Source organism: Tricharina praecox, assembly GCF_024521635.1.
Source record: "Tricharina praecox strain CBS 144465 chromosome Unknown BZA05scaffold_6, whole genome shotgun sequence".
NCBI classification, from domain to species: Eukaryota; Fungi; Ascomycota; class Pezizomycetes; order Pezizales; family Pyronemataceae; genus Tricharina; species Tricharina praecox.
In genome coordinates this window covers 293,096-318,560 of record NW_026250408.1, presented here as the reverse complement: position 1 = coordinate 318,560, position 25,465 = coordinate 293,096, and the positions used below count along the sequence as shown (strand labels likewise).

Here is a 25,465-nt window from a genome sequence, read left to right as displayed (position 1 = left end):
AGTGATCCCGGGTTCCGGGCCCCGGCGTTCGAGGTTCGGGGTTCGAGGTCCTGGTGACAGTGTGCGTTGTGTGTGTAAGGCGCCAGGCATTTACACATGGTGGGGGACGCCTAGTCCCGATGCAAAAACACCCCCAACTTTGACACCTATCTCCTCCCACAAAACCACACCAAATTTTTAAAGCTCGTTATTAGTCGATAGATCAGGCTATTTAGATTCACTTAATAACAAGTTTTGAATTTTAGAAAGTGTGGTTGATTTTCCTTTGAATTTAGAAAAAAAGTGATTTTGGTGGGGCGCTCCCCCGAATGTCCCTCTCCTAACCCCCCTAACCCCTGCCCAATTCCGGATTAGGAAGGTGCTATCTCAAGAAGCCACATGTTAGCCACACATGAGCCACATCTCATGGTCATTTTGTATTCCATAAGCATTATTGAGTGTGCCTGGACCCATGGTAAGCCCGATCAGGTGAGTTAAGGACCATAATACGCTGAAATGTGGACAAATAGGCCGAAAAGGGAATTAAAAATGCCATTTTTTGCTAAAAAAAATTCTCAAAAATCGCTATTTATTACCCATTTTGTAATTAAATTCGATTTTTCCACGAATGTCCCACTACATCGCGACTAGGAGTCTCCCACCATAGCATCCGGATATACAGCCTTTTCCTCGGCATGAAGCTTTTCCTCAACCAGCAGTTGGTGGTGGTGGTGCAGAATTTCCGGTTCGAACGAAGATCTGCAGTCCCAGACTCCCAGGATTTTCGTTGCGCTAAGTTACTCCGGATACTTTATGCCTGCCACGAGCGTTCGAGCCACGAGCGTTCGAGCCACGAGCGGGTCGGGTAGCAGCGGCCGCTGGCGAGTACCGTACCGAGTAGTTGGAGTAGAGTTTAACGTCATGCTCTTGCTCGCTCTTGAGTCTCGGCCCTGCGAAAAAGAAAAGAAACGATTGCGATAAAGAAAGTTGGGGAAAAGAGAAAGCACGATTAACACCCGAAAGTTATCTAGCGCGCGGAGGCTGAATCATCGTACCATCCCTAGACTCTACTACGGTAGAGTACTATCGAGAGTGGAGTTCCGAGTACTGAGTACTATGAGTAGAGTGTACCTATATCGAGTAATAGACTCGATATACCCAGCAGACTCGACTTCCCAGCAGACTCAACTACCCAGCAGACTCAACTATATAGAGTACCTGTACCTGGCACGCACTCTACTACCTATATGTATCCAAGAGGCGAATCGCGCAGTACTCTACATGTCATGTTGATTACAATCGCAGAGTAAATTGTACCTATTTTCATCGCGGGGCCATGTTTACATCCGAAATGGGCCATTTTCAACTACAGGCTCTTTCACAGACTCTTCCTACTATATCGCGATTCGCAACCCAGACGGATTCAAACAACGGTGAACCCGTGAGCCGGTGAAAGGCCACAACTCAATGGACTTGGCTATAGGTTCCCGCGCAAGTTGCGAGGAATCTACACGTACTGGTAGTATGTAAATTGTAATGGTAATACGCCGTGGTGGGGTTGGGTAATGCAATAGGTACTCTAGATAGGTATGCGGTGCGGGCGAAATGTTAGTGGGGTGCGGTGGCGATCGGACGCACACTGCACGCCGCACCACACGCCGCATGGAAACCGAAGTCGCTCAGCTCAGCTCAGCTTTCGACTAAGTACGGTTGCACAATACATCGTCATAGGTTCTCTACAATGTAGACTGGAGTATCGTTACGCCCCTGTCCTAGCCCCGGTCCCGGCCCCGGTCCCCTCCCAATCTGCAATAAAGTCGTCCGATATTGTAGTTTTTTGACGGTTCTCAGCCGTACGTCCGCAAGAGAGAGACATAGGTGAAGCGGTATGAAAACGGTCTTTACCGTGGTTGTGGTGGAAAGCGGGACGAGGACTCCTATGTAGGCTTGTCGCAGTGTCGCATCGCTCTGCTTTGGTTCGACCAGCTAGGTAGCTACCCCGGCCACTGGCAGGTGAAATCTGATGGGTGAGGTGCATAGCATACTCTACCCAATGTTCGTGCGACGTGCGTTCCGCGTCTCTCTCGGCCGAGAGCTCGCGGCTCAGCACCACCACCCACCCACACTATCCTACCCCATAGTACTGGCGCACTACACGAGCCAACCAGCGCCCGATGAACTGAAAAGTCTGAAACCGGAATTGCAGATCTGCCGTATTCCGTGTCACCAGTTATTTTTGCACCCGCAGCACACACACTTGCACAAGTGACAAGTGACAAGCTTAACCAGCGAGCTGTGCAGCGAGCGGTGCAGCGAGATGCGAACATGGAGCTGTCACACGTCAGAAGACTCGGCAGCGCAACTTAGAACCGAGTAGGTAACTCAACGCAAATCGGGCATGCCAGGTCAGAACGACCTGCCGTCTGTCAGACTGACACTGTATCAAGTGGCTGGCGGTGGTGCAGCACAGCACGCCTGATTATCATCATCCTTCTCCTCATCCTCACGAATATCTCATCATCCGATGCCACCTGCCACAAGGGCTGACTTTGTTCCACGTCGGAGGCTGAGGCAGAATTGGCGTCTACTGAGCTGGCCACTGCCTCGTGCATGGTACATATTATCAGAGCAGGTGGAGTTAGGATCAGACTGCCTCCACTCAGGCCGTCCCGTCCGTGCCGCATCGGCATGACTGTGGTTACTAGTACTGTCTATGTAAGTACTCTCGAGGAAAAAGCTCTATTTCGGGCTCGCCGGTGGCCCTGCGCCCAACTACTACCACCACTACTACTGCCGTTGCTACCGTCGCCGCCGCTGCTGCGCAGGTAGCATGCACAGTGCACAGACTGCTCAAGGGTAGCGAGATGTCTTGTGCACATACACAGCTCTTCGCGCTTGAGGCCGGCGCCGCGGACTCCACGGCAATGGCAGCTTGAAGCTTCTAAACATATCATTGGTCTGAGGTGAGAAAATCTCCCCGCCCCGGCGTTACTACAGCAAGGCGGGCTTCATGCAAGGAACTGGGCGTGCTTTTACTATGTTACTATGTTACTACTTTCACTTGATGGTTCGAGTAGGTAGGTAGTAAATCCGTCCGACTTCGGCGTGTGAGCCTAGATCTCAGGCTGTGCATCTTCGGACAGAGCGGCGCCGGCGATCCTCCTCTACCGGGCTGGTGATCTGCGATGCCTCTCAATCGATTTACAACCGTATATATAGGGTGAAGACCAGCAGCCTCAGTCTACATCGCATCCTCCCTTCAGTGTCCGCCACCAACACCTATTAATCATTCCATTCGTCGACACGCCCGCCGGCAATAATCATCATGCAGCTCACCAACATCCTCGCCTCCTCGCTAGTCGGCCTTCTCGGTCTGGCCACGATCTCGACCGCCCTGCCAACCGAGTCTACACATCGCTACGGGGAGTCGACGAAACCTCGCTACGGCGCGTGCAAAAACCCCGCCATCCGGAAAGAGTGGTCAGTTCTTCCCACACACCTACTTCAATGGATCATTCTTCGTGCCCCGGTCCCCCCTGCTAATACAGTTACACCACTATCAGGCGTACTCTCTCAACACACCAGCAGGATGACTACGTCCGCTCCGTCAAGTGCCTGATGCACTCCCCGGGAAAGCTGCAGGCCCTGGCGTCCGGCGTCAAAACTCGCTGGGAGGACTTCATTTACATCCACCAGATCAAGATGCCGATGGTGCACAACGTGGGGCAGTTCCTGCCGTTCCACCGGCTGTACCTGTAAGCATCCGCATACTTTTTCGCTAATTGGGGGTGGGTGGGTGTGTGGGGGCTGACATCATATCTGTCCGCAGTTACGAGTACGAGCGCGTGCTGCGCAGCGAATGCGACTACGCCGGCTACCTGCCGTACTGGGACGCAAAGCAGGACGGGGCCGACATCGTCAGCGCGCCGATCTTCTCGCCCTCGCACGGGTTCGGCGGTAACGGCGCGTACGATCCCGCCGCTATCATCCCGTTCCTCAATATCACTGCCGACGGCGGCGGGTGTCTCTTCGATGGGCCGTTCGCCGGCGAGGTCATACATACCGGCCATGAGGGCGATACTACCTACCATGAGCGTTGCATCAAGAGGAACTTCCTCCAGCTCCCGGCTACTCGCTGGTTCAACGCCGCGGCGGAACAGGATGTCCTCGCCTCCGAAACCTACGAGCGCTTTGCGGTCGTGCTAGAGGGCGACGGCGACCTAAATAACACCCTGGGCATCCACAACGCGGGGCACCTAGGTGTCGGCGGCGATGTACGTCCCCTCTCCCTTCCTCTCCCGCCACGCACTAACACCCCCACCTGTAGATGCTAGACCAATGGGCCTCTCCCAGCGACCCAATCTTTTTCGTCCACCACGCGAACATCGACCGGATCTGGTCAGTCTGGCAGTCAAAGTCATCGCAGAACCAGTGGGCAATCGGCAATCCCATCGCGTCGCGGAACCCGCTCACGCGGCCGCTGTGGCCTGACGCCCCAATGGGGAATGTTACCCTCGGTTTCAGAATCGATATGGGCCCCATGGGAAGCAGGCTGGATGTAAGGGTGGAGCAGGTTATGGATACTAGGGGGTCTATGATCGGGGGTGGGGAAAGGGGGGAAAGGGGGTTGCTGTGTTATAGGTATGAATAGGTAGTGCGGGGAGGGGGAGGGGGTGGAGGAAAGGAAGGGAAGGGTGGGATGGCGGATGTAATTTCATGAGCATTGGGCATTGGACGCGCGGATACATATATAGTATAGACAAGACATAGGCAGCTGCTAGCAGGAACGTAATCAATGGAAGGAAGTAATGCGAAAGAAAAAAGACGTTTAAGAACTTGGTGCCCAGAATCCAGTAGTAGTTACTGTCTATCTCGTAAATCGACTGCCACTGCCTGGTAAGCAAAGTCCACCGACAGTAGGCGTTCCTACTACCTTCCCGGGGGCTTCTAGATTCGGTCAGCTATGAGCACTGAGCAGAGGAGGAAGACGCGTATTGCGGAATCATGGGCCACTCACCCACAAGTCTACGGCGAACGAGCCGCGGGTTATACTCGCGGTGCTGTCCACCAAACTTCCACGACTCTGAACGGGACTGGTGGTTGAACTTGAAGAAGAACTCTGGCCGAGACTGGCGGCGGGAGTATATGAGCAGGGGTCTTGACGAGACTCTTGATGGGAGTATGGGCGGGGGTCGTGACAGGTTTCTTGATGGGAGTCTGGGCGTGTATCTCGTCAGTCTCGGCAGGAGGCATGGTGGGAGTGATGGTAGGACTCACGTTGTTCTTGAGGGGAGTTCCGGAAGGCGTCTCGGGATGTTTGACACGGGGATCAACGGTCTTCTGCAGGCATACACGCACAACGTCAGTCTTCGCGGAAGTCACAGCGGGACTCGCAGCAGTCTCGGCGGGAGTGATGGTGGGAGTGATGGTGGGACTCACCTCGGTCTTGATGGGGGAACCGGAGGGCGTCTCAGAAGGGGCATCTGGGCTCTTGACGGTCATCTACACAAACACGCACACACACCGTCAATCTTCGCGGGAGTCATAGCGGGAGTGATGGTGGGACTCACCTTGGTCTTGGGGGGGGAAGGTGAGGGTGTCTCGGAACGAGTGACACGGGAAGCAACGGTCTTCTGCAGACACACACAGACACACACCGTTAGTCTTTGCGGGAGTCATAGCGGGAGTGATGGTAGGACTCACCTTAGTCTTGGTGGGAGAGACGGAGGACTCTACAGGAGGAGCGGCTGGCCTCATGACGGTCTTCTGCATACACACACACATACCGTCAGTCTTGCACCCGTTATCTACGCCCGTTGAAAACATATCACTTACCTTGCGTCTTGTGTATCTGCGTCTCGCCTTGATAGGCTCCTGAACCAGCTGTGGAAGTGAGTTAGTATGATTTTCGACTGGAGGGAAGGGGAAGGGGAACATACCCTGTCTGGCTTCTTGATCTTCTTTCGGTCTCGGAGGTTGTATCGTGAGACGGTCTTACACTTCCTCAGTTCGTACCGAGGCTTAAGGGTCTTTTTGTTGATGCGACCCATTTTTCTTGTAGCGTCTTCAGGAATCAGCGGAGGTTGCAGGCACGAGAAACGTGGACGATTAAGGAGTGATTCAGTGGAAGATAGGGAAGTATTTAGGAGGGCATAACTTACTCGTAGGTCACTTGTCGCTCTTGATCTTGATCTTCTGGTGTGCGTGGAAAAGAAAAAGAGGAAGAGAATGTGGGGAGAACAGGACTACTTATACTTGACGCCCGCCTAATCGGGCGGGCAAGCAGCGATGGTGTGGGGGGAGTTTGTGTGTTTACGTAGAAAAGCAATCGACACCAGCACCTGCCGGTTTTCAGTGGGTAATCGTTCAAACAAACTTGCGCAATCGACCTTTGAGTAACAGCGAAGGCAGCACATCAGCGGCAGCAATCCACTACCCCTATCGCGGTGTACCGGTAGTATTCGATTGCGAGGCGCTCAAACGACGACGCAGCCACTAATACCCAAAGCCGAACGATTCAACCAGTGACATGTGCCTTCTCCGGTCAACTAACCGGCACACCGGTACGGAAACAGGATCTATGCAAATTTTCAGCTCAAGCTGCACTGTTTGATCCGCAAGCTACGCAGCCGGTTTGCATATTGCCGGCTCATCTACGACCACATATACCGGTATTTGACAGTGCAGCAGATGCATACCACGAGATTCACGTGTAATGGCAAGACCCGAGCTCTTAATCGGAGCTAGTTGAACGATCCTCTACACCTTCGTCTAGTGGGATATACGTTCAATTCTTTCTGCGTCGGGAATAGTGCACGAACGAGTGATATCAAAGGTATTCCTCCACGAACGAGTGATCTCCAAAGTAGTCGTCCACGAACGAGTGATATCAACTGTATTCGTCCGGATGGAAAATGCATAGGTAACAACGTCAACGAGACTCAGCCCAGACAGCAACGGTTTTGCGGACGGGTTTTTTTGGTAACAACCCTCCAGGCAGGATGGAATCAAGAGGAGAGCACAGTGCGCACACAGAAGAAAGACAAGATATGGATGTTGGTCGTCTAGGTTATATTCGGCAGATGATGAGAGAGAGAGAAGAAGACGGAGCAGACGGCTAAGAAGCTGACCATTAAGGAGCTGACGACTTCGCTGGACTCGTCGACCTTGATGCTCCCTATTAACCACATTCGTTTCCTCCCGCCTCCGCCCCCCCCCCCCCCCCTCCCTCCCTCCACGCACTAACACCCGGCAACTAGATGCTGGATCAATGGGCGTCCCCAGCGGCCCGATCCTCTTCGTCTACCACGCGAACATCGACCACGGGGGGCGGGCTAGGGGGGATTCTGTGTTATAAATATGAATAATGTAGTGCGGGGAGGAGGCGGGGAAGGGATGGGGAAGGGAAGGTATGGGGTGGGGATGTAATTTCATGGGCATTGGGTACGCGAATACATATTGGTTTTATAGACAAGACATAGCTGGCAGGAATTTTATCTATGGAAGGAACTTGTAATGAGAAAGGCATAACGAGTTTCCACCTGTATCCCGATTCCCACTCATTTTTGACATCTACTTCCAGGCAGCCTCAATCCACCGACCGTAGGCCTTTTCTAGGTTTGGTCAGCTAGGAGCAGAGAAGGAAAACGAGTATCGCGGAATCATGGGCCACTCACCCATATGACGACCGCGAAAGCGGGGGAGCTGAATACACTTCTTGGAGCGGTGGCGGGGCTTGGAGACGCCGTGCTTGAGCTCGATGAGTTCTCAGCTGATTCCGATGAGGTCTTGACAGAGCGCGGAGAGTTTGCGGAAGTCACGGCTGGACTGAGATCAGTCGCAGTCGGAGTAGTCACAGCGGAACTCGCATCCGACTACGCGGGACTCGCATCAGCATCTGCGGGAGTCATGGCGGAAGTGATGCGGGACTCACCTTGGTCTTGGTGGGGGGACGGGAGGTCGTCACAGAGGGAGCGGCAGGGCGAGCAATGGTCTTCTGCACACACACACACACACCGTCAGTTTTGCACCCGTAATCTACAGTCGTGCAAAAATATCACTTACCTTACGGCGGGGGTACCTCCTTCTCGGCTTGAGAGCCTCCTGTTGCAACTGTGGAAGTAAGTTAGCAAGATGTTCGATTGGGGGGGGAGGGGGGGGGCAGAAAGGGAACATACCCTCTCGGGCGCCTTGAGCTTTTTACGGTCCCTCAGTCCGTACCTGGGCTTCACAGTTGGGTGTTTCGCCCGACCCATTTTTCTTGCAGATTCTTCAGGAATTAGCGGAGGTTGCAGGCACGTGAAACGTGGACGATTAAGGAGTGATTCAGTTGGGGATAGGGAAGGATTCAGGAGGTGATAACTTACTATTCTTCGCTTGTATCTAGATCTTCTCGTGTGCGTGGAAACGAAAAGAGGAAGAGAGTGGGGGGAGAACAGGACTACTTATACTTGACGCCCGACTAATCGGGCGGGCAAGTAGCGATGGTGTGGGGGGGAGTTTGCGTGTGTTTACGTAGAAACGCAATCGACACCAGCACCTGCTGGTTTTCAGTGGAGAATCGTTCAAACAAACTTGCGCAATCGACCTTTGAGCAGCAGCGAAGGCAGCACATCAGCGGCGGCAATCGACTACCCCCATCGCGGTGTACCGGTAGTATTCGATTGCGAGGCTCTCAAACGACGACACAGCCCAGGTTTGTCTAACGCACAAAGCCGAACACAATTCAACCAGTGAAATGTGCCTCCTGCAGTGAAATATACGTGCAATTCGAATAGTGCACAAACGAGTGATATCAAAGGTATTCGTGCACGGACGAGTGATGTCAACGGTATTCAACCACGAACGAGTGATATCAAAGGTATTCGCCCGTGTGGAAAATGCATAGGTAACAACGTCCACAAGACTCAGCCCAGACAGCAACGGTTTTGCGGACGGGTTTTTTTGGTAACAACCCTCCAGGCAGGATGGAATCAAGAGGAGAGCACAGTGCGCACACAGAGAAAGATAATATATGGAAGTTGACCGTCTATTCGGTAGATGAGAGAGAGAGAAAAAGAAGATGGAGCAGATGACTAAGAAGCAGCCAATTAAGAAGCAGCCAATTAAGGAGCAGATTGTTCAGGAGCAGACGATTAAGGAGCTGACGACTTCGCTGGACCCGTCAACGTTGATGCTCCCTACTAACAACATTCGTTTCCTCCCGCCGTCAGCTCCTCCATCACTGAATCCTCCTCACACCAACACCTTCTCCATCACTGAGTCCTCTCGCCGATAGCTCCTCCATCACTCCGTCACACAGTATTCACTGCAACGAGAACGCCATATGATATATCCACGGTGGAGCCAGTACTAGGTCCACAGCGAGGCCAGCGGGCTATTCCGAATTCGTCGTCACACAGCTGGCAAGCATCGTTGCTACGTTACCCGTTGCCGCTGTCGTTCTCTGATAGTCTCTGGACCTCTGCCTACAGCAGATACCCATCGTGCTCCTCCTATGATATCCTACAGTAGTATCAGGCCTGCCTCGCTACGGATATCCCACTTTGCTTATCGTCCTCCGCTGACTGTCAACTGACAGCACCTGTCAGTCTTTCTACAGCCGGTACCCGTCGTCTTCCAAATTTTCGATGCCATTCTACGTATCACGTCTGGCTCGCCGCGGATACCACACTCTCTTTGCCGCGGGTAGCTCATTATCTTCGCCGCAATTACACCCTGGAATTGCCGTCCTTCGCTGTCCGAAAACATCTGTCCCTCCTGCAGCCGGTACGTCTTGTCCTCCTATGCCGACCTACAGTATCAGGCAAGGCTGACTCGCCGCAGATACCACGCTATCTTCGCCGCAGATACTAGCAGACTGTCGATTGAGCGCGCCCGTTAGCTATGTGCAATATCCACCGCCGATCTAACAATGATCTTTGCACGACTAAAAAAGCTCTTCCTGGCTCAGCGCTCATGGTGAGCCCGATACTGAGGATGTTGAGAGCCATTTGCGCAATATGGTCGCTCCATGATTCTGGTTCTAACAATTTTAACAGACAAAATCGAACAACATCAACAACTCCGTCACCCCCGGCGGCCGGAAGGCGAAAGCGGCCCAGCACGGCAATGCTCTCATTATTCTGGCCAAGAGCCAGACGCTTTTTTGGGTTCTATAAACTTGATAATGGTTGGCCATCCGATGGCACCAGGTTCTCAGCTGATAATTAGTCGTTTCAAACGTTGGGGTCACGAGCCGGCGCACTGTACTCTACCCCCGGTATGTAAGACGTCGTCCACGTTTCCTCCTCCACAGTGTCTGATGATGAAGGTTTTCTGTGTTGCGGTTTAGCCTGTTCACACGATAGGCAGCTGGAAGAGTTTTACTGTCATATCTGGTAGCCAGGTACCTCGCATCACCTCCGATTTGAATCGCCCGATCCGATGTCCTCAAGTCGGCTGAAGCCTAATACGGACGTGAGAATGGGAACGAGTGATAGCCAGATGAAGGCTAACTAAGCCTCCGCTGTGGCGGAGTGATGCAAGAGCTCTCGGCGAGATTAGGAAATGAAGGACTCCTGTCGGCGGGAGGAAGCGAATCTAGTTAATAGTGGGCACCAGCGTTGGTGCATGGCGGGGCCGATTGGTGAATGAGGAAGGGGGACTTAAGCTGGCACTCGCGGGTTTTCTTCTTCTATCTTCTTGATCCTCTACAGAATAGACGCTCAACCTCTATGTATCTCATCATTCTTATGGGTGTACCTACTCTCCTCTCGACCCCGCCGCCGGCCTGGAAGGTTATTATCAAAGGAGCCGTCTCTCGCTCTGTTCTACATAGCAAAGAAACAAAGTACACTCGGGACTGATTCTCGATGGCAGCACCGGCACACTACAGACGGTTCACGAGACGTTTGACTTGAAAAAAAAAATGCTTTTATTTTTATTCTTGTTCTACCCCTCCTCCTCTCCCCTCCCCTTCAATCTAGCCACCACAGGCCAGTCTAAGAACCGGTGGGAGGCTGGGACCACGATCTTGACAGAGATCGCGTCCTCAGGCACCTCCGCACTCTCGGCGACTTGGGTAATCCTCCTCCCGCCATCGAGAGTGAGGACCATCCAGTACTTGATAGCCTTAGGTGGTTTCTTGGACCGGCCCTTGGCGGCTTTGGTGGTGGTAGTGGCGGCGGCGGCGGGGACGGCGGTGGTGGTGGTGGTGTTGGCGGCGGCTTTCTGTATATTTTTAGAGATATAGATACAGAGATGGATCGGCATGAATGAACGTACCTTCGCACGCTGGGTCTTGCTCTTCTTCGCTCGACGGGCCCTCCTCCGCTCGACGAAGCTTGGGGAAAGCTGTGTGCAAATCGAATGAGGGGGTGATGCATTAAATAGTGGCTAGGGAAGAGTGAATATCTTACTCTGTCCGGCGCCTTGAGGGTTGTGCGGTCGCGGAGGAGGTGCCCGTGGGTGGCGGGAATATCTGGGGCAACCATCTATCTGACTGTGAGTACAGCTCGCAAATCTCAATTGTAGATGATGTATATGCAAAGGACGGTTTTTGTGTGGAGTCGTATGTGGATTGTGGGGGGAGGAGGGGAGAGGATTGGGAACTTACTATTGTTCGTGGTTCGAGGATGAACAAGCGCTTAGTAGGATGGATGTAGTAGAAAGAAGGGAGATAGTGGGGCGGGGAGCTGGTATTTATAGATGTTCTAGAGACCGTGATACTTTTGAGGCCCCACATCACGGTCAATGAGACGACAAATCGCCAACTGATGTGTGACCCACCCTCAATGGCTCCTCAGGCCTCAGCAACCCTTCCGGTACCATTTCACGTGACACACTATCCTCAAAATCCAAACAACCCCACGTGACTACTGCTGTACAATCCCTCACCGCTACCATCTTCAGCACGATACAGGCTTCAAGCAGCATAATGCCAACACCATCCGCCACCCGCATTTCGCGATGCCTCTTCCAGTCGGGGAGGCAAGGGAAACGGCAAGGCCAGTAAGGGAGGCAAACCGAGGGTGTGAAGGATGGCGCAGCGTGAATCTTCTTGTGCAAAGTCCGGAGTCGGCGTTCCGTAAAAATAATTCCTTGAGTTCTACGTTTAATCTTTTAAATCTCCAAGTTGGCGGGGTGGTGGTGGTGGTGGTGGGAAGATTCCAGTTCTCCAGATTTTGCAATCACATCAACATCATCATCGTTCCCCTCTTCCTTCCAGGCACCTACTCAGTGTATCTACTCGTTCATGGTTTTTGTGTGTATCTAGATGGCGACCCTGCTGAAAGAGGCATTATGTTGTCTATTAGAGCCCGCTTGCAGTGCCGGCGTGGTGACTGCGCCCTCCGCATCATATGTAGGCCTCTGGGTAGTAGCCCATGGACTTTGTGACTATTCCAGCAGGAGACCGTGTAGTTTGGTACTTCCGCTTTATGCAGTAGTGTATCTCCGTCTCCACTGAGTCGTGACCGGTCCGATTAGCCCCGGAAGGTCACGTTTCACCGTTCGTTTGCCGATCGTGCTGTCAGCCTCGTCTGGTTTCCTTTCGGCAGGCTGAGGAGCCGGAAAACGAAGCGTCTGTCCCGGCTGTTGGGCTGCGATATGCTATGAGGAATCCCTGGATATCATGGTTGTCCGGATTCCTGACGTTGTCGGAGGTTTTCCTAGCTTCCGTCGTCGCCGTACCAACCACTTCGAGCTCGACGTAACTTACGTTCCGTCTGGTGGATCCATCTGCCTACAAATCGTCTGCGATTCACCACCGTGTACATAGAACCCGCCCAAGTACCTGCCCTGCCACAGTGCGTTTGACCACTACATACGTACGTATCTATGTGACATGCCTGGTGCAGTGTCACACCGGTAGGGACATGTGTTTCGTCCGCTTCCGTTACATACCAGAGTGCTTTTGGATTCCCGGTAAGAACTCTAACGACAAAGTCGCCCTGCCTTCAGCCACGGTTTGTAGTTCTTCGGCGTGTGCGAGGATGTGGGGGTGCGGGGTTGCGCCCTCAGCATCGGCCGCACCAAGCCGCACCGCTTCCAAATAAAAGGGTTCCCCCACTTCCGCCTCCTCTCCCCTCTCTCTCTCTCATCATCAACAACATTTTCTCTCTCTCTCATCATCATCAACATCAACACGACTTCCGTGGGATATACACTCCATAATTCAGCTCTATCAACAAATGGCCTCCGTGGAATGTACAAACTGTGTTTCGGCTTTGCCGCCGGTGATACTTTTCCCGGCAACTAGGCCGGCTACGAGCCGGCCGGGGACGATGGGTCCCCCCGATGGTAAGTTGACCGATTAGCCCCGCCGCCCCGGCGGTGGTGTGAAGAAGAAGAGGATTGACGCGATTAGTATGAAAGCTGCAGTGCGCGCGGTCACAGAGAAGACGATCCGAATCCACGGGCCAGGTCAAGGGCGGGGAGTTTATCCAGACCATGATCTGGAGGACGTGCTGGGCTGGCTGCGACAACAGATTTTCTTCGGAGATCAGGTCGACCGATTTTGGGCCGATTTCAACTCGCCACAACAGTGGCAAGATGTCGATCTCGGCTTGCATTCAGGGGAAACTACCAGGCTGTGGGCGCAGACTATGCTCATCGAGTATCGCGCGGATATGGGTGTCGGACTACCGACCTTTATCCCCGCGGTGCCCACGAACACGCCTACCGCTTCATCAACGTGGCTCACTACCTCCTCTCCGTCACTGGTTGCTCCTAGCCACCCGAGCTCGAGCGAATCAACCTTGTTCAGCCTCCCACTGCCAGCACTATCCCTATCGCAGCCCGCCGCTGCGCCACACTCGAACCCTACTGGAACTATGTTCCCCCTCACACACGCCGAGGCAGGCGTCCTGCCGATCTGTTGTTCAGTGGATACGTCCACTGTCCCCAGCCAGGGATCCCGATCCCGCTGGAGCTGGGGTCGCATACTGGGACGCTCCCAGTCTATGGAAGATCTGAACGAATACGCCAGGAGAAACAACAAGCGTCTTGAAGACGTGGATGATAGCGGCGGCGGGAATGATTTGCTTTGATGTGTGGTTTGTGGTGGTGGGGCGGTACTTTAATCGGTGCTGCCCGATGCAAGGAATTCAGAGAGAGGGAAAGTCCTGAGGGGTGCAAAGAACCCCATCATCAACGCTATCGACGCGCTGATCATCTGCGGTGGACCGTGGAGGCGGTTCGCTCGCCGGTGCCGATATCGTTCGGCGAGAGTGGCCAGGCCTACTGGCCGAACTGGTCCAGAATTGCGAGCTCAAGCAGGAGCAAATCGAACCGCAAATGAACCATATCATCAACATTGGTGGGTTGGTCGGAAGTATCGACAACGACATGATCAGAACCGATCGCTACGCTGAACCCGAGAGGACTATTTCCGCTACCCCCCACCATTGTTCTGTCCACCCCGAACAGCGAACACAGTCTAACGACCCCCCACGCGGGGGCGCACCTAGCTACAAGACGCGCACCGCCCAGTCCAATCCAACAGCGCGAACCATGAAGGTCAAGATTCAAGGTTTCAATTCCGACCCGGACCATCCGGGCCGAATGATGCGGAGGACTTCGGTCGCCGCGAGCAGCAGCTCCTCGCCAAGCTCCGCGCGTGGTAAGATTCGTTGGACGACACCCGCCACCACCTCAATGCGCAGATCGAGGAGTGCAGGCTACGATTGGATGCTATAGTTCTCTCACCCCCACCGCCGACCTTCGTCCTCGACACCTCCTTTTCCCTTTACTCTCTCCCCTGTCATTGTTCTACCCGCTGTACCTATTTTCATTTGTTATGTTTAATCATTAATTGCTTTTGACTTAATTACATCATGCAAATATTCACGGAAAGACCCTTGTGCCAAACACGTTTATGTGTTGTACTTCCCATTCCGAGTGATACGGTGCGATTGAATCCCGGCTATCCTGACAAAGCCCACCACTACATAGTACTATCGCCGCCTACCGCTTATTCCCAGTTCCTACACCTTCCTGGCGCCTAAATAGAGTAGATATCTGCCGTAACTCTTTCGCCTACAGGCTACCGCAGCTTTTCCGCCCCCTGTAGCTCCACGGGCCATCATCCAGCTGCGCCACACACGGATAAGCCCAGCCCCGAGCGACGAGCGTGTGTCACCGACGATCCACGGCGCCTCACCTCACCTCGCCCCTCGGATCCCCAGCGGTCCAGTCAGAAGCTGGTGCCTGGTGCTTGGCTAATACTAAGGTCGAATGTACTGGTAATGATAATTAAACAAAAAAAAAACAGCAGGTGCTTCATGCTTGGTTGCTCGACTACCTACCTACCTTTGCGGGATCGGTAGTTGAAAAGGCGCTGACGTGATGAGAGGGAAACCGAGGGAGTATGAGCGCTGGGAGGTTGTGCACATAAGAAGGAAGGATACCTTATGCATATTAGGGTGCAATGCCAATGTCAGCTTCCCGAATAACGATAAGGCTAGTTAACCTGATCTGGCCCGGTATGACCTGTAGGCTGTAGGCTGTAGCTTAAAGGCCCCTGTTGACTGCTCTGAGCGGCGGCGGCAACAACCATAACAGCAAATGGAGTGGCGAGGCGGTTTCCGATCTTTCCTTTCTACCGGTGATGTGGGCATGTATAGACGACCTTTCGTGGACGGGAACTCCAGGCGACCTACTGGCGCAGCGGTTCGGGTCCCGGGAGTGCAGAACCTTGGCATGCAATCACTCGGACATATGTACCGCGGTCGATGATGATTATATTACGAAGACGGATATGAGCTTCTTAAGTGGGGATGTCCCTGCACATCGCGGTTGGTAGGAATAAGCATGGATAGTAAATACTGGCAATTGAATCTATGGTGGCTGCCTACATTGTGTTATCCATACTGCGCAGCGGCTCGGAAAGTGCAACGGGGCCCCTCTCGCTCCCCAGACGACCGGAAAGCGTGGGTAGATATCTGACTGCTCAGTCCTCCTCCTCCTTCTCTCAGACCCTCCAGCAGTTAGTCGATTGAAATGGGAACGGGAAGATGAATCTGCAGAGATGGAAGAGGAGGTGGTAGGGGGGGGATAAGGATGGCGGCGGTGATCTGTAGAATCACCAAGGCTCCTTCCCCTCGATAAGTCGCGTGGGGCCGCACCGGAGGAGGAGGAGGCTGCAGCTGCGGGCCTGCGGCGGCGAAGCAGATGTGAGATGGTGCAGCGCGTGCAGCTCCGATCTAGCGCGCGAAATGGCATTACGCCCTGAATCCCTGACGCGAAAGGAGGTGCACCCGACGGGGGGAAGAGGAGACTGGAGCAAGAGTCATAGGTACAGGGCGTGAGATACGGAAGATGACTGGAGATGACTTGAGATCGACGCCCGTGAAGACGGAGATGGAAGCTGGCATCGCGGAAAAGATCATGGGACATGTGATGGGCTGGCTGCTCGAGGCTCCCGATACTGTACACTGTAAGCACAACTGCGCCGGGGTTACAAGTTACAAGAATTACAAGATGTACCGAGCACCGCTCCATCTCATCCCAGAATAGCACTCTCGTCATGCCAAGTTGCCAGCGGACTCCCGGATCCCTCTCGCGGGAAAACACAATCCCGCTCGAGCTCGTATTCATCGGTTGTTTTCATCGTCCCATTCCATCCCATCCCATTCCGCGTCCCGTATTCCTTCAAAGAATCTGCACCAAGAAATGCAGCCAAGATCTTAGATCGCTTGATGCATCGGCTGGATAAGCTCACACGACGCACGGTGATAAACGGGCCGCTCATATCATATCATATAAGCAAGGCGGCATGGGTGTAGCTGGTGCTTATATACCCGACAAGCGAGCTGCGACTCGAGAGGAGCGTTGACTGTACTTTCGTGCCAAGTAACTGGGTAGACTGTAGTGCGGGTAAGGTTTAGGTAGCCTGTAGGTAGCCTGTAGGTGCTGTATATAGTAATTAATTGTCGCATAGCCTCTAGAGTAAGAACCGGTGGAGGAATCATCTGGCAGCACGGGCCGTGGCTGGGATTCGTCAGGGGAGACAGAGGCGGAATACGAGGTTCGGGATGCAACGGATGCGGCTGTTGTAGTGTAGGCGTGTGGAAGTGAGATGCGTAGGATATATAAGACCGTCCTACTGCTCTGCCAATATTCACTATCCACCCTCCTCGCCACAATCCAAAGCATCAATCAACCACCCACTAATCCAGCAGCCAACATGCAGACCTCCACGCTCGCCACGCTCCTCCTCTTCGTCGCCGGCTCGCTGGCCGCACCCCAGGGAACCGCCGCGACCTGCACCGTCACGCGCCCGCTGATCCTCAGCCTTGCGGACAGTTTCACGCTGCAGGTGCGTCTTCCTCCTCCTCCCTGTGCCCCCCCCCCCCCCCCCCCCCCCCCCCCCCCCCACTGACCCCGTCAGGTCCAAGCCCCCACCGCATCCTACCACAACGCCTCCGTCCAATTCACCTCGGTGGGCACACCAGGCGATTACAGCGCCTGGCTCTCTCCGGCGGGATCCCCATCGGCCGTAAAGTTGACGGACTCGCGCCTCTCGCTCGACCACGGCAGCGCAAGCCTGACGTTCACGGGATACCTCAAGGTGCCGATTAAGACGCCGTACCGGCAGCTGGGGTTCGGCGTGAGCCCCACCACGGAGCTCGAGGTCGTCGGTTGGTATGGCTGTGATGAGAATGGGGTGCAGCAGGTTGTACTAGGACCGGCTGGGGGTGTTTGGTGTGTGGCCAGCGATCTCATCTCGGGGAACTTGGGGCTGTTTGTGAAGGAGGAGGGTGTGGATGGTTTGTTGTCCCCTACTGCGAGATGGGGATGGAAATGGAGAGGGCAACGGCTGACACGGAGTAGCTGCGCAGTGCGAACAGGTCGTCGTGGCGGTGAAGTACTGAGCGATGGATGGACTCGTGCATTGAGCGACGGGCGATGGACGGACTCGAGTAGCGAGCTGCGATGGGTTTATTCGTGCAGAGATCGATTACATTACTATACCAGAGAGCCATGGCTTTATACATTCACACACTCCTCAATCCATGCACGTTCCGATGTGACCCCCACCCTACCCCGCCTGAAAAGTGAAAAGAGGGTATCATAGTACCTAGTACGATCCACGTGCCTGGTTCATCGTTGAAGTTTCTGGAACCAACGCACATGATCCTGCAGATTAGGCCCTACATACAGTACACCCCCGCCCACCGGCCGGCCGGGGATCGTTCGGAGGTTTTTGTATGTATGTACGAGATTTACGAGATTTACGAGATCATAGATGTGACTCGACCCGAGACGGCGGGCGCGAGGCGGTATCTGTATCCTGGATCCCGGATACTACTAGTATTCATAGTGTGTATGATGGCCTGTAGGCCCCCGAAGAACCACTCGGTCGGAAATGGCAGAGATCGGGGTCTTTCCCGTTCACGTGCACTACCCGACGTGATTCAAAAGTCGGAACTAAAACGCTTTTAATCCTCTCGATATCTTCGTATATCTATCATCCACCTACTTACCCAGTCGAGAAAAAACCCCACCCACCAAAACCTGGAGGCCGGAGGCGTTTACCGAGTGACACCCCGTGCTACTACCCCGCGCGGCACCCCGCAGCCTTCTCCGCGCTACCGTGAGTCGTTACCCCGCAGCCGTGTCCGGACTCCGCCCTAATTACCCCCCTGCACCTAGCCACACCCGAGCCTCGGTTCGTCCCGCTGCCCCTCGTCGCGTGCCGTCGCCCTGCCGGCGAACTAAATTTGCTAGTGGCACCGCATCAATGTCAAAGTCAACGTCACTGGTCCGCATCCAAGCCCAAGCGTGGCCCACATCGCATCGCGGACCGGACCAGCGGTGGACATAGCCCACTGGACCCACTCTAGAGTCCACCACTGCGACTGGTCACACTGCGTGTGACCCAGATGTAGGAATCAGCGTCCTGCTGCGGATTGGGGAATATTAGGTAAGTAAAGTAGAGTAGAGTAGGCATTGCAATTTGCAACAGAGGATTCTGCACGTAGAGTACCGTAGGAAGATAGAGTACTCTACTCGGCGTGTGTAATACGACCGTCGTCGTGAGAATCCTCTCACTAAGACCACCACCACGCCAAGACACCCCGCCCCAGCAGCACCGAGACCGCGCCCGCGCACGTCGCAGATTCTCTCTCACACATACGGTACCACACACACGCTCTCTTGCTAAGGGAAGGATGCCTCGACGTTCCCAACGTTTCCAACGTTGACGGGCATACACACACTCTCTCTCTCTCTATCTCACACACACACACTCTCGCCCTCTTGCCCTCTCGCCCTCTCGCCCTCTCGCCCAGGTAAGCATCCGCATCGATCTCGCACTGCGCAGGCGTCCAACCCAATCCCAACCCCAACCCCCTGCCACCCCTGCCACACCGTCCCTCCATGCAAGGCGCACATAGAGTACAGGCAATAACCACATGCTCTAATGGTACGTACGGTACGTATGACTCAAAGCCAGGGCCAGAACCAGGTGCAGATATCCGGTCGCGTCCTATCGCAGGAGGATTACACTCTCACTGTCTTACACTCTTGCGTTCTTACACTCTTACACACATACACACATACATCCCCATGCAAAGGATGTAGGACCACAGCCCTCCAGTGGTCTCCGACCGTCCGCGGAGTCCGGAAAGTCTCGTACAGTCTCGGACAGTCTCGTACAGTCTCGGACAGTCTCGGACTCTCGGTATGGGCATTTATTGGTCGCCCTGTAGGGTCCGGACAGGCTGCGGTTCCTGGTACTTGGCAATAGGCACTAGGCACTGGGCACTACCTACCTAGGCACTACCTAGGCACATGTGCTTGGGGGGGTGGGTGGGTGAGGTGGGTGGGTGGGTGGATGGATGGATGGATGGGTGAGTGCGATTCGGGTGCGTGAGTGAGTGGGTTGGTGCGAGATGGATGCGTGCGGTTGGTGGGTGAGTGTGTGGGTGGGTGGGTGCGAGATGGATGCGTGCGGTTGGTGGGTGAGTGCAGCGGGTGGGTGCGGTTGGTGGGTGAGCGCGGCGGGTGGGTGGGTGCGAGATGGATGTGTGCGGTTGGTGGGTGAGTGCGGCGGGTGGGTGGGTGCAGTTCGTGAGGTGGGTGAGGTGGGTGAGGTGGGTGAGGTGGGTGAGGTGGGTGAGGTGGGTGAGTGCGGCGGGTGGGTGGGTGCAGTTCGTGAGGTGGGTGAGGTGGGTGAGGTGGGTGAGTGGGTGAGTATAATGGGTGAGGTGGATGTGTGGTGGGTGGGTGGGTGTGAGGTTGGTGGTTGAGTGGGTGGTTGAGTGGGTGAGTGAGTGAGTGTGTGGGTGAGTGCGTGGGTGAGTGGGTGTGTGGGTGCGAATCGCGATGGGCAGTCTGCGGATGGCATGTGAAGATTTGAAGATTTGAACGGTGGTAAAGCTTCTGCGCTGTCGTGCGGCGCCGTGCGGCGCGGTGCCGTGCAGCATAGGCCATCCCCTCCACGGAGAAATTTGATCGTGCCTGCTTGCTTGCCTGCTTCCCGCGGATCTGGGGGCTGCGGACCTAGGGGGTGGAGATGAGCGTGAGGCAGTTACATAGTTCTAATAGAGTACCGAATGTATTACATACTCCCTCCTCTGTAGATAACCGAATCCACGCACGCACAATGCCTCTGCCGCCTCTGGAACGGTAACATGGAGTAATTGTGTGGAGCGGGATTTCGGAATTGCATTTGCATTTGCATCTCGCATCATTGCGCATACATTTTCACGTAGACATCGAAAACAATTTACAAAGGTATAATTATGGCATTAAACACTGTGTATCCCAAGTTCCAGCTCCCGTTTTCAATAAACAAAGTACCAAGTATGCAAGAACCAAAAACCGCTTCCATAGATATCGTTATCGTGTAGACCGCCCATCGGTACCTCAACATTATATCGTACAACCGTCATATCCGTCTTCAAAGGCCCGTTACACCCCCTCCCCCCACCACCCCCTCGGCACCCCCATCCCCATCAGCACAGGCACGCGCATAGCGATAATAACCGGCGCCTCCGGCTGCGCCCACGCCTCACTCATTGCGTTACGCACAGTATCCGAGATCTGCTGCGTAGAGCTGACATCGAACTGCTGCCGATCCAGCTCCTGGCCGAGGTCGGCGTCGTGGAAAGCTTCCTCTACTGGACCGGGACCAGGGCTGAGGAGGCGTGGGGATGGAAGCGAGGGGGAGGGGAGGGGTGGGAGGGGTGGGGAGGACTCGGACGAGGGGGGTGAGGGGGGTGAGGGGGCTGGCGAGAGGGATGCGGATGGTGAAGCAGAAGAAAGCAGCGACGAGGACGCATCGGGGATCGTGATGGGTGCGCTTACTGCGTGTGTCGGCGCGACTGTCGTTTCCTGTTCCTGTTCCTGCGAATTCCTCGAACGGCTCCTCTCGTGACTCGCCTCCGGCTCTGGCTCGGGCAGGACCACTTCGGGCTCCTTCCCCTTCCCCACCCCCTTCCCCCTGTCCTTCCTATCATTCTGTCTCCCCTCCCAACTGCGCAGCACCAGCTGTACCCGTATCAATCCCACCACTCCCTTCTGCAGCCTAGACGGCAGCTTCTTCAGCCCGCGCTTAACGAAGCATCCGAAGCCCCTGATCCCTCTTTGGCTTCTGCGGGGCTGTTGCTGATGCTGTTCCTGCCTCGTAGGCCTCTCCTGCCTCCGTGGCGCGGAGCCCGGTGCGGCGCGAAGACTCACGGCCCGTTCATCCACATCCGCAGACGGCAGCACCTCTGCCGCTGCCGCGAGAGCAAACGGTGTTCCGCCCTCCTCGGGGACAGGCGTGGGCATGCGGGTATTTCCCGAATGCGGGACCGCAAGCGGCTGCGACAGTGGTCTGGGGCGATGGTGGACGAACGCGAAGCCTGCGGCGGCGGGAATCGACACGGCGTTTGTGTCCGCGAGGGCATCGGCAATGCTGCTGCTGCTGGTAGTGGTGGAGCCGTCGCCCGTGCTCCGCACTCCTCCCTGTATCGACTGGATCGGTTGCGCTTTGGAAAGCGATTGCAGGCTGACGCGGCTGCGGTTCTTCGTGGCTAGCTTTAGCAGGTTGTGGTCTGCCGAGTTCCGCGGCGAGTCGGAGAGGGCCGAGGATTGCGATATGCGCCAGCCCCGGTGCCGCGTGGGATCGGAGGGTGTCAGAGAGATGATGCTGTCCCTGTCCCTGTCCGTCCGGTTCGAGGCCGTGGTGTTCCGCCGCCCCGAGAGCATCGATGAGATCTCGGGGGAGGTCGCGCGCATGGGGAGTCTGTAGTCGGACATCGTCGATGACCACGACGAGGAATGGCGGTCGCTTAGCTTGTCGAACCCGTGAGTTTCGATATCCGCAGCGCTGAATGCGGGCGGCTTCGTTGGTGGCTCGCAGTCCGATAGCGAGTTCCGTGGGTTGTGGATGTTCGCGCCCAGCGAGTCGGCGCTCGAGTAAATCGAAAACTGCAACTGCTACAACCATTATCGCCATGTTAGCTGCATTACTATCCCAACCTTCCCCCCTCCATGCCGAGAGCACCGTACCGTATCCGCGGCTGGCGCATTGCTGTACACCGCGTTCGAGAACAGCGAGCTGCTGTGGCAGACAATCGTGTTGCAATGCAGAGTCTGGCAGTGGATGTGCAGGCGGCCGCTCTGCAGCTTACTGATCATGTCGACGACCGACTCCACGACCTGTTCCCCGCACTTGTGACATGTCGTGACGAAGGTATTGTCTGGCGGCGGGTCGGTAAAGCCGGAGGATTGCTGGGAGATGGAGGGGGAAAGCTCTGCCTCGGCCACGATGGTGGTCGAGATTGAAGCCGCGGTGGAGACGGCGGCGGTGACGGCAACGGCGGCCATGTTGAAGTGCAGCTGCTCGGATGGATGCTCCAGCACGAGACGCGATGACGCCGCTCAGGGAATGGCCTGGATCCGGGTCCGGGGGAGAGCTCCGCCTGATTGCCGACGTGGAGAGTGCAGATGGTGGCGTGCCACAAGTGGATGTTCTTTCGCGAAGACGTCGAGTGCAGTTGAACGGCTAGGTAGCTTGAGTGCAGATTGTCCGGTGTAGTTCTGGGGGCGTAGGCAAGAAGATAGATAGGGCATCGAAGGGGAAAAGGAAGGGAAACGGCGATGCCAGCCGGGACGGCGACGTTTAAGCAGTCCACAGTGTGCTCGCCATGCTACCTATTTCTTTCGGGGCGCAGGTGGATGGCTGTGCTGGATTTGGCCTGCAGGAAGTTGTTCAGCCTACCAACGATTGCGGGCATGACGACAGTGCTCGAATGTACAGTCGTCCGCTGCCATGTCGAGTGCGCACAAAAGTGAGCATGGAGGTACTCTTGAACGGTGGTGATGGTGTCGCAAAGGGGGCAGGGGCGGGGAGAGGTGGTTTTCGGAGATGGTCGCGTGAGTGTGGCGCTAATACCAGTCGGGAATAAGTAGCACGACCGGGGAGGGGTGCCAAAGTCGCAACGGGATGAGCATCGTCGTCGCGGCGGTAAGCGAAAAACGACGAGAGCCGGACGATCAGCAGCTAAATGGATAAACAGCCACCAGTGACCAGCGGCCGGTCTAGTCGGCGAGCTAACAGCCCGCGCTCGGTGAAGCCTTGCGTATCTTCAGGCATCAGGCAATATAATCAATCTGAAGCTGTGCTGACGGATGATGATGCTGAAGAACGCGCAACCATGCGTAATATAAGCTATATGTAGGAGACGGGGACTATGAAGAGGCAGCATCGGCGACCATCTTCCGATATATCATTCCCCAGCTTTCCCACCCATTACTTCCCCCGCCGATCCCCCAAGGGCCAAAACAGGCTATTGCACCGCGCCGGCGGCCGGATGCAGTCGACGTCGAAGTCGATATGGCCCGGCGAACCTGGCGAACCCAATGCACCCCATACCCTCCCCTTCCCCATACATACAGTGCTGACATAGGCGTGCTTATCTTGATCCCGCAACTCGCAACGCCAGCCATCCCATGCATCCATCCATCAACGACCGTTCCCTCCCCGGATGGCCGGTCGGATAAGGGGAAGCGAACCCAACGGGCAGCAAACTCCACACTCCACACTCCCCGACTGCTTCCCCGGTCTGTCCGGACGATATATATGCGTAAGTAATATGCGGGGACCCCGCCGCAGGCCCGCAGTTGCCTCTGTACAATACTCCATGAGCCCAGCCCGGCGACCTGGATCGGCGTCGTTTGTACATACCTCCATCTGCAGGGCATCACAGCAGCTCGTGATGACGGTTTTCATTTCCGCAGGGCGTCTGCGGGGCATGCACCGACGGAACGACTGCGCTTCCGGCGCCGCCAAAATCTGCAGGTAGGTGTCGCCCACGCCTTCCGGCCGTTTAACGCAGCATTCCGACTCGACGGGCTGAGAAAGAGGGAGAGAAGTCCGCACAACGACGGCTACACGCGGATCAAACAAGCACGGAGACCGCTAATTACCTAGGCTGTTTCGGACTTTCGAAACCTATGATAGTAGCACACACGGCCAGACAGATAGACAGACACACATCTGCAGCACTAGAGTACGGTAGAAGACGAGGCTGGGGCTGGTGTTGTCGGAGGCTCGCAGCGAATGTGAGTGCGTGCGTGTACGACGACCGCTACATAGATATATTGCCGACAGACCGATCCAGTATGTACAATAATACCGCGCGGGTGGGGGAAAAGAAGAAGAAGAAAGAAACAGAAACAGACGTGATCCACTCAACCACTCAACCGTCGACGCTGGCAACATGCTCGCAGCAGAGGTCTCCAGGGTCCAGGGGAGATGACCATTGACGATCCCGCTCCACTTGAGGCTGGGGGCCGGTCGCGGTCGCGGCGACACACATGTGATGGCGATACGGTAGCATAGGTGCGGTATGGGATGCCAAGGCGACGCGCAGAGTGGAGTTGTGTAGGAACGAATATTAGACAGAGAAAGTCGATGTGGTCGGTCGGTCGGGCACGCCTGATAAATAGGTATCTGCAGATAGGATTGTCGCGGATTCCGTCAGAACAGGGAAATCAAGAAGTTGGAATCTAGATGTAGGAGTAGGAGTTGCAAAGATCTCGCGGATATTAGATGCGAGTGTTATTGGGAGCGCGAACAATAATCGAATAGCATAAATTTAGGTACGCGAACGTGGATTGGCTGGCTGGCAGTCCTGCACGGATTTTGCCCCACTCGTTCGGAAGCTCAGCGTGGAGAAGGTAGATGGTAGATGTAGATTGGCTGGGCAAGGCAACGAGTACATGTTACATGGAGCAACTCGCTTGGACTTCGAGTATTCCACAAAAAGAAACGGAAGCAGGACGAGATTCTTTCTTCGCCGCAACGCTGCGCTTTCGATCTGTGATTTTCCAGACCCGATCCGCGACCTTGAGGTATCGAACGGGCAAACGAAGACAGAAGAAAAAAACAAGTTTTCAAGGTGTCGATGGGCTCCTGTAGCGCCTGTCGTGGCCGTAAAAGGCTACTCCATCCGTATCCGATGTACATATTCGTGAGTCAGTGGGGATCTATGGGCAACAACCCTGGCAG

General features: G+C 55.2%; 6 protein-coding genes across 6 annotated transcripts; 3 read left to right on the top strand and 3 right to left on the bottom strand.

Moving 5' to 3' along the window:
• Positions 1-2,987: 2,987 nt before the first annotated feature.
• BZA05DRAFT_233445 (uncharacterized protein) lies at positions 2,988-4,597 on the top strand (the record flags this gene model as incomplete). The annotated part of the gene is made up of 4 exons (XM_051479834.1): positions 2,988-3,459; positions 3,543-3,734; positions 3,809-4,253; positions 4,307-4,597. Coding segments are annotated over exons 1-4 (1,083 nt in total), but the record flags the coding sequence as incomplete, so codon positions are not given.
• Positions 4,598-4,908: 311 nt separating this feature from the next.
• BZA05DRAFT_442867 (uncharacterized protein) lies at positions 4,909-6,029 on the bottom strand (the record flags this gene model as incomplete). Its single annotated transcript, XM_051486804.1, has 6 exons — positions 4,909-4,926; positions 5,098-5,481; positions 5,550-5,612; positions 5,683-5,745; positions 5,815-5,862; positions 5,919-6,029. The coding sequence occupies 6 exons, from the start codon at positions 6,027-6,029 to the stop codon at positions 4,909-4,911; spliced, it is 687 nt and encodes a 228-aa protein (XP_051341504.1).
• Positions 6,030-10,911: 4,882 nt separating this feature from the next.
• On the bottom strand, positions 10,912-11,704 carry BZA05DRAFT_465841 (uncharacterized protein; the record flags this gene model as incomplete). The annotated part of the gene is made up of 4 exons (XM_051487777.1): positions 10,912-11,190; positions 11,245-11,313; positions 11,379-11,453; positions 11,576-11,704. 4 exons carry the CDS (start codon positions 11,702-11,704, stop codon positions 10,912-10,914), a joined length of 552 nt encoding a protein of 183 aa, XP_051341503.1.
• Positions 11,705-13,151: 1,447 nt separating this feature from the next.
• Positions 13,152-14,009, top strand: BZA05DRAFT_442863 (uncharacterized protein; the record flags this gene model as incomplete). Its single annotated transcript, XM_051486803.1, has 2 exons — positions 13,152-13,260; positions 13,336-14,009. 2 exons carry the CDS (start codon positions 13,152-13,154, stop codon positions 14,007-14,009), a joined length of 783 nt encoding a protein of 260 aa, XP_051341502.1.
• A 3,063-nt stretch (positions 14,010-17,072) lies between these two features.
• On the top strand, positions 17,073-18,064 carry BZA05DRAFT_390844 (uncharacterized protein). Its single transcript, XM_051482921.1, has 2 exons — positions 17,073-17,278; positions 17,351-18,064. The coding sequence occupies exons 1-2, from the start codon at positions 17,147-17,149 to the stop codon at positions 18,035-18,037; spliced, it is 819 nt and encodes a 272-aa protein (XP_051341501.1). The 5' UTR covers positions 17,073-17,146; the 3' UTR covers positions 18,038-18,064.
• Positions 18,065-20,791: 2,727 nt separating this feature from the next.
• BZA05DRAFT_232659 (uncharacterized protein) lies at positions 20,792-22,939 on the bottom strand. Its single transcript, XM_051479832.1, has 2 exons — positions 22,462-22,939; positions 20,792-22,389 (listed from the first exon to the last, which is right to left on the bottom strand). The coding sequence occupies exons 1-2, from the start codon at positions 22,777-22,779 to the stop codon at positions 20,878-20,880; spliced, it is 1,830 nt and encodes a 609-aa protein (XP_051341500.1). The 5' UTR covers positions 22,780-22,939; the 3' UTR covers positions 20,792-20,877.
• Between the last annotated feature and the right edge of the window lie 2,526 nt (positions 22,940-25,465).